General features: G+C 40.3%; 1 protein-coding gene, 1 long non-coding RNA gene and 1 other non-coding gene across 4 annotated transcripts in view; 2 read left to right on the top strand and 1 right to left on the bottom strand.

Annotated features, from left to right (window-relative positions):
- LOC148332744 (uncharacterized) overlaps positions 1 to 8,070 on the bottom strand; it is a 53,676-nt gene that overhangs the window by 42,331 nt on the left and 3,275 nt on the right. The window lies entirely within an intron of this gene.
- On the top strand, positions 1,013 to 2,570 carry LOC148332746 (caspase recruitment domain-containing protein 14-like). The gene is made up of 4 exons (XM_088302213.1): positions 1,013 to 1,373; positions 1,775 to 1,912; positions 1,996 to 2,321; positions 2,547 to 2,570. The coding sequence occupies exons 1-4, from the start codon at positions 1,160 to 1,162 to the stop codon at positions 2,568 to 2,570; spliced, it is 702 nt and encodes a 233-aa protein (XP_088158339.1). The 5' UTR covers positions 1,013 to 1,159.
- Positions 4,234 to 4,305, top strand: trnae-cuc (transfer RNA glutamic acid (anticodon CUC)). Its single transcript has one exon. It is a non-coding gene; the product is annotated as a tRNA-Glu (tRNA).

The raw sequence follows: 8,070 nt of genomic DNA, 5'->3' as shown, positions 1-8,070 counted from the left end.
GTTAGCTATTTTAGGGTAAAAAGAAAAACCTCAATGAGGTTAATATGGCGCTTCTTTGTCCATGTGAATAAGTTGGGTCTCATGTGACTGATGTTTCCACGCAGGGCATATTATTCACGACAATTTTAGATGAACTGAGTTCTTATGGTACGTGTGGGTAGTTGCTGCAAAGAAATTTAATCTGATTTGTATTTTTTTTTTCACGTCTCAAAATACCCCTCGAAAAGATTTCCTCCTCTCTTTTATTGAGTTTTCCCACAATTCTGCAATGATTGTGTACCAGTGGGTTGCCTCGAGGTCGTCTATTTGTTTGCATAAATCATTCACAGCACGGTAAATAGCTTGCTCACACAAAAGGACGGCAAGCGAGCGAACCAAAATGAGAAACCCGTTAAGCCTACGCTCTCACTTCACAGCTGTTATGCCTCCCGACGCATTTCCTCATTTCATTCCAACGAGGACTTTGCACTGGACTGCTGCGTTTGCTCCTGTCAGCTGTCTGGAATGTTTGTTGCATTGACTTCATTAATGAGGAATTACCACGACAAACTTGCGTGCCATCTAATTTTACAGAGAACGTTCATACACATTTGTTTTTTTAGGTTTTACGTTATTCAAAAAGTATCAATGATGCCAAAATATATTGTTTTACTATGCTTTATGATTGAATACAAAACCGGCCACTTAAAAAGGTGACGTGTGGACTCTTGAATAATAATTACGTGTTGTTTCTTTGTGATGACAAACAATACGGCCAAACACAAGCCTGCCGTACTGCAATTATGTGTTTTAATTTGGCGTCGTAGTGTTGGTAAGGAAGTTTCTGCAGACCGATCCCACATTGTTTGACAATGAAAACATGGTTTGTTTTGTGATTGCAACCCACTTTGGCGCTTCTGCCAACTGTGTGTCGTCTGCTCACACTCTGCAGACGTCTTGTATTACAGGTTTTCCCACACGTCCACACACACACACACACACACATCCTCTACACTTAATTTGACATAAACACCCACTGGGTGTGGAGACGCTGTGCCTTTAACACCGTCGGCCTGCCTCTTCCAGTCTCTCTGTCATTCTTGTCTAGTTCCAGTAAAGAGTCACTGAGCAGTGGCGGCAGCAGGCGACGTTTATCGCTGACCACCCCAACACACTCAAGATGGCAGGAGAGAGTGTGCTCGAGGGTCCCGACCTGAAGGAGATGGGCGAGGAGGAACTGTGGGAACTCATCAATGACAACCGCCATCGGCTATCTTTGGGGGTGCGGCCATGCATCGTGATCCCGTACCTGAGGCAGGCCAGGGTGCTCACTGAGATGGATGAGGATGAGATCCTCTCCAGCCACAACCTCACCAATCGCTCAATGAGAACAAGTAAGATCTTGCTGCTGCTGCCGTTTTTTTGTTTTACTTATCACTGGGATATTATAAATGTGCTACTAATTTTGAAATTTCAAGCCATGAGTGCTTGCGCACCTGAAATTGAAACGTTTTGTTTTACTCTGTAGTCTACTGCCAGGTCAGCATTGCAAATGAGAATCTGTTCTCAATTGCCTGACCTGAATAAATAAATACAGTGCAACTTTATTTATATAGCACATTTGTCAACAGCTGGAGCAGAAACAAAGCACTTCACATCTGTTGTAATATAAATCAGCAGTAAATTACAACACAAATTTAAACACATCTATAGTAGACACCAGGAAAAACAGCAGAGACAAGAGACAAACGATAGTCATAAGGATGATTCCACCCCACACATACACTGTTTGCAGGCCATATGATGGATCTGCTGCGGACGCAAGGTAGGAACGGTGCAGTGGCTTTGCTGGAAAGCCTGATGATCCACTACCCGACCCTCTACACGCAAGTTACTGGACGCAAGCCCAGCTCGGAACCATCAAGATTCAGCGGTTTGTGACCTAAAGTCCACAAGTGCCGAATGAGTTTTATTTCCCAAATGTCTGACTTGCCAATGTCTATGCTCTCCGCGCAGGCCTGATAAAATATTCTGAACTGACCGAGTACCTTATCAGAGCAGTAACCGGGATGCAGAATGAGCTTCGGGAGGCTCGTTGCGAGGCCGGAAGAATGACTGCTCGCTGTGCCTCTCTGGAGTCTGAGATTCAACAAATAATGGAGCACGAGGAAAAGTCCAGATGCCTTCAGTTGGAATACAAACGCATACATAGACACTTGACTTCACTGCAACGTGAAGTTACGCAACTGAAGGACGAGAAGTGCGACTTGTATGTGCGCTACACCGCAGCCATCGAGGAGAAATCAGCTGTGAACATGCGCCTCCACGACCTCAACTTGCAGGTTGGTAGTCATCACCAAATGGTTCCGAAAATAGATCGTCCTAAAATACATTGGATCAAGTTTTGTGAGCTCTTGCGAGTAATTTATCCTACAATTTTTTGCAATGGCAATGGCATCTCGACAACGACGACAATAGACCAACATTTGTCTATCAATACTGCCGCAGTTCAGATTGGAACAATTGCTGAATTAATGAGGTTTTTTGATTTTTGTTTCCGTGACAAGGATGGCACTTTCTTGGGCATCTAATAAAACAAATGGAAATTTGTTTCATGCTCACAACACTGCCAAGAATGCAGTCACGTGCCAACCACGTTAGATAATCAGCATAATATTCACAATTAAAGTTTGTTATGATAGTTACCAGTAGTCTTTATTTTGTTTTGAGATTTGTTTTTATGAATTTGGTTTGTTTATTAGTTTTCATGGTGGCTATTTTTTAGTAGTCATTAGTTTTATTTCTTTTTTTTTTTTTCAAAAACCCTTAGTTTTAATTTAGTTTTAGCATTAGTTTTCATTGTTAAAAAAATAATTACTTCAGTGCATGACTTAAAAATATGTAAATATGTCTTTACATATTTTAAAGCATTTTGATAATACATGGTGCATTTTAAAGTTTTAACGGTCCACGGACTTTAAAGTACAATGAGTGCAATGCTTACCATTTCTAAAGTTAGATGCATGCACGCATGCCTACGCCCTCCTTATTCTAAAGCTTGTTTGTCAAGTTGCCAACTTCTAAAGAGGATTTGTGGCTTGAATTAATGTTGAGAAGTATTAAATCCGATTGTACAGTAAGCTGTTATTTCTAATATACTGTATATATTTTTTTTATATATACCGGTATATGAACCAAAAAAGGAAAGTACGTTTTACTTAACGTTGCGTTTCGGGCTGAGGAAATTTTAAGAGCGGGTGACCCATTCGCGCCAAAGCCACATGAAAACTCATCTCTAAGGAGCAACGTCATTTGCTGGCATTTTTATTGTTAGTTTTTGTGAATTAAAATATCCGTATGACCATTATACTATGGTACCGTAGTGACCATCAAAAGGCAAGTAGTTTTTATTCCTAAAAAGTACATATAGTATTTTACATGTTTGTATGCTCAATTTGAACGTCTGGCACTCATCTTAAAAAGATGAAAATGGGGGGAAAAACGGTCTTGTTTCATGGTGATTCATTCCCCCCAAAAAATATTGCACTAAAAACGTGAAGTCAACCGTAATTCAGGACATGCAGTTGTCCTCAAGCCACACCTTTGTTGACTTGGCTGTGTGTTGAGGGTCATCGTATTGTTGGGAGGTAAACCTTCGCCCCCGTCGGGAGATTTCATCCAGCGATTCACTTTGAATTGCTACATCTATATTTTTTTCCCTCAATCCTCGCTATTTAAGTCGACATTATATCTGGAAGTAGTGGCTACTATGAATTGCAATAATGAGAATAGAATATTTAAACAACTGAAACCTTTACACCACATGACACAAACTTCACTTATTTAAAACACCTCGAGTGATAAATTGCTATTCGACTGCTGTCAAATGTTGTGCATTGTTCCGTCAATGCCATCACTCTTTAGTCTCTTAGTACCTTCAGAGTATCATTTATGGTTCGTATGTTGTGAGAGTATGTAAATAGTTTGTGTATTTTTAATCATGTTTTTTATACACTATTTGTATCAATGATAATTACACACACACTCACAGACACGCACATCATTGCTTCAGCACACATGCGCACACCCACACGCTTGTTTTAAGTTTCACTTTCCATAGGTTTCGTTTTTCTCTGAATAAAGTCCAGAGGGATGGGCGAAGGAGCCAGTGAGAGTGCGGGAGAGTGAACTGGCAAGACGTCTACTTCACTTCCTGGCTTCTCCTCCCATCGCGATGGAGAAAAGACAAAACCTTCCCTGGTGGTCTAGTGGTTAGGATTCGGCGCTCTCACCGCCGCGGCCCGGGTTCGATTCCCGGTCAGGGAACCAAAATGTGAGAGTATGTAAATAGTTTGTGTATTTTTAATCATGTTTTTTATACACTATTTGTATCAATGATAATTACACACACACTCACAGACACGCACATCATTGCTTCAGCACACATGCGCACACCCACACGCTTGTTTTAAGTTTCACTTTCCATAGGTTTCGTTTTTCTCTGAATAAAGTCCAGAGGGATGGGCGAAGGAGCCAGTGAGAGTGCGGGAGAGTGAACTGGCAAGACGTCTACTTCACTTCCTGGCTTCTCCTCCCATCGCGATGGAGAAAAGACAAAACCTTCCCTGGTTATTCCTCTGGTTCTCTGCATTTAATTCAGTCTAATGAAGGCGTCAGGACCTTTTAAACCTGACATTTATTGGTGCCGGTCAACCCGGGAGCCACACCCGGACGGACGAACGTCGCTGGATATTTCGGGGGCCAACGAATCTGACGTCAGCGCTTCACCATTTGAAAGCGGGCCTCTGAGCTGCGGCGCGGCCGTCCGCCCGGATGTCGGTTCCCTGTCGGACCAGGCGGATCCGGAGGAAGCCAGGTATTGTTTTTCAAATTATTTTGTGCCACCATTTTAAAATTTAAAATATTAACACAATTCGTAAAGGGGTGATTTATGTGAGTAAGGAAGCGCGCGCCGGCCGTTTTGCAGTAGTTCGGTCGAAAAGAAAAGAAACTGGACCGTGCTCGTCTAAGGAGTTATAGAAAAATAATTAGGTCATAACTCATTGCGCTGAAGAGAAACTGGGTTTCTCGGGAGACTAGATCTCCCCTACGGAGGGTACGGTAGCATAAAAGAACGTCCTGAGGTACGTCTAAACCACGATCGTGTTGTTTAGGGAGTTACAAAAAGAAGAAATTAGGTCGTAACTCGTTCAAACCGACAGCACGGTAGAGTCTATTAAAAGTTCCTCGGTGTCGATAAATAGAAATTATCGACGACTTAGAGGTCTACTCACAATTTCACATTGAAATTTAGGGAATAATAAGGCATTATTTTTGGTGGTTTTTATTATTTTTATTTGAATATTGTTTGTAGCTGCGCAGCTGTGTGTGTGTGTATGAGGACAAAGAGAAGAAAAAAAAAAAGGTGGGGGTTTGCGTGCGTGAGGGGGCGTGCGTGCGTGTGTGTGTGTGTGTGTGTGTGGGTTTGGAGAAGTAGCTGACCAGACAACAGCAAAAGAAGAGGTCTGGCTGGGCCAAGCCTGAAGGATCAGGTTTCAGGGTAGTGAGAGAAGAATTTGCAGAGAAGCTGAAGAGAAAAAAAAAAAAAAAAAAAAAAACCCGCACACACAACACCAGATGTGGAATGATCATTTTGCTGTATGCAAAGTGAGTGAATGGTGTGATTGGGGATTACAAATACCATTTGGAATTTTATCTTGTATAATGCAATAAGGGTTATAAACAGGAATAGTATTTGAGAATGACAGAGAAGGTTTTAAAAGAAGGTAAAGAAGGGTGAGGGGGGTGCAAATGCCCCCTACATCCTGAATTACCCCCACCTCCACATTATCAGGTAATGCCACATAGAATGACAACTAGATCAGACAGAATTGCATCGATAAGACAAAAACCCCCAGAAAAGATAGACAAACCAAAAAAGCGCTCACCTCAATGTGCTGCGTGTATAAGTGACAGTGTGCATTTGTGGCAGAGGCTGCACTCGCCCTACAGGGCTGCACATACATAATTATGAGCGATATTAGATAAATTAAAGTATTTATTATGGGCAAAAGATAAAGATGGATTGTGTTGCTGTTATTACTAACATGTTATTCTTGTTTGAAGTTGTTCCGTGTTGAGAACTGTGTGTGTCGTTTTGTGGGCCCGTGTATATGTCTGTGTGTCTGTCTGAGTGTCTGTCTGTGTGTCTAAATGTCAGGGAGAGTGATCAAAGTGGTTGGAATTATGCTAAAAGGATTGATGAAGTAGAGATAAAATGGAATCAAGGATTAGTAACCAACAAAAGGCTACTTATGAGTGACGAGATCTTATTGAGAAAAATAATTCCCAAATTTACAAAAGAAATTAATAAAGAAGATGATTTGAGGAGATAAATTCATTTAAATTTGAAATTAAATAAAATAACTTATACAACGGGATAGGTTTAAAAGAAAAGAGAGAAATAGCCTGATGTGCGTTTTCTGAAAAATAAAGAAATTGAACCCAGACGACTAGGCTGGTTTAAAAAGATGAGTGAAGATAAGGAAGTTCATAAAAAAAACAGGATCTTGATAAAATTCAGTATTTAGACTCATGGAAAGCTGAACATGGTTTTAATGGTCAGTTAAAAACACGAAAAATAGCCGCATTGCAGAAATCAATCAAAGCAAAGACAAAGAAAGACCACAAAAAGATTAAGAAAAATGGCTTTGAGGAAACAGAATATTGGATGAGGGTAGCCTTAAAAAGAGAAGAGGGTGAATGACAGCTGTGTTTCAAAACCACAGCGGGCTGCAGGAAGATGGTGATGTGGATGGGGCATTTCAACAGCAGTTGAAGAATGCTTTACATGCAGGATCAAGAGAGGAAATTCATAAGTGGGTAAATAAACATTACATTTGCCTGCCAACAGGTACCCTGGAGGAGTAGGTAAATCACGCCCTCCATGCTGAGAAGATAGAAAATAAAAAGAAACAGAGGTCTATAGACACTTTTTATCAGAATAAAGGTCAGAAAGTCTTTTATCAAGGTGGAAGAGGCTGAGACAAGGACGCCTTCCCACCGGAGATGATATTTTTTACAGTTGTGGCAGATCAGGACACTTTGCCAGAAACTGCCGTCAACCACACAGGAAGATCACACTAAAAGAAGGCCAGATAGCAAGAAATTGCCTTGAGAAGAAGCAGCCTTCAGCATGACTAAGATAGAAAGATTAAAGAACAGATGAGTTTTTAAATGAAGAGGTTTTCCTAAATTTACAAAAGATATTGGCTTTTGATTAAATGATTGAGCTGAAATAACCGTATTGGTAATGGGACACCAATTACCCTTTTTATGTGACATTGGTGCAGATAGGATTGCTTATAATAAATCAATTTCAAATGATAGGGCAAGTGAGAAAGGGGCCATAGTCAGATTTGCAAGGGGAAAATGGAACAGAGTAACAGAATTAGAACCTGTGTGGTTGAGGGACCCAGAAGGCCACTGAGTTGGTTGCATGAATTGAAATTAGTTTTATTTTTACAGAATAATGAGAGCCCAAGTTGTGGGGATGTGATTAATTTACAGAAAAAGTTTAGTGATGAGACAATTTATACTTACATGATTCAATAGACAAGATATATCATTTTGATGATGGTTTTTACTTAATTGTATACTTGCGTCTCCTTCAGAAAGGGAGAAGTAGGTGTTATGAAATTTTAACAATTGGATGAAGCTTTTGAAAGTGAACATGAGGAATTTTTGCAAAAACATAGGTGTTTCTTGATTTTTTTTAATTTTGATTCGAGACATTGGTAGGTTTGAGTGGTTGTGGAAAAACTACAGTGAATTTGGAAATTAGGAGCAGACTGTGGAGAGGCTCCTGTGAGGAGGAGGAAGAGAGAGAGTTCAGTGAGAGAAGGAGGATAGAAATTAGATTTTGCTTTTTGGTGAATTGAAGAAATAAATATTTTAGATTTCATATTCCAGTTGATCATGTTTATATTAAAGTAGGCCAGAGATGCAATGAAATGCAGAAATATAAATGATACAGGAAAAATTTGGCAAGGGCTATAATTTTCATTAAAGCAGAGAAGAAATTAGAAATTA

This window comes from Idiotropiscis lumnitzeri, chromosome 8, assembly GCF_059441095.1.
Source record: "Idiotropiscis lumnitzeri isolate Australia: NSW breed Sydney's pygmy pipehorse chromosome 8, RoL_Ilum_1.0, whole genome shotgun sequence".
Lineage (NCBI taxonomy): Eukaryota > Metazoa > Chordata > Actinopteri > Syngnathiformes > Syngnathidae > Idiotropiscis > Idiotropiscis lumnitzeri.
Note: the sequence above shows the minus strand (reverse complement) of the source record. Positions and strands in the feature narration are given on the sequence as shown.

Coding starts and splice junctions, on each gene's coding strand:
- LOC148332746 (XM_088302213.1), top strand. CDS start 1,160: ATGGCAGGAGAGAGTGTGCTCGAGGGTCCCGACCTGAAGGAGATGGGC. Junction 1,913..1,995: donor GGAACCATCAAGATTCAGCG/GTTTGTGACCTA, acceptor CTCTCCGCGCAG/GCCTGATAAAATATTCTGAA. Junction 2,322..2,546: donor TCCACGACCTCAACTTGCAG/GTTGGTAGTCAT, acceptor TTCCGTGACAAG/GATGGCACTTTCTTGGGCAT.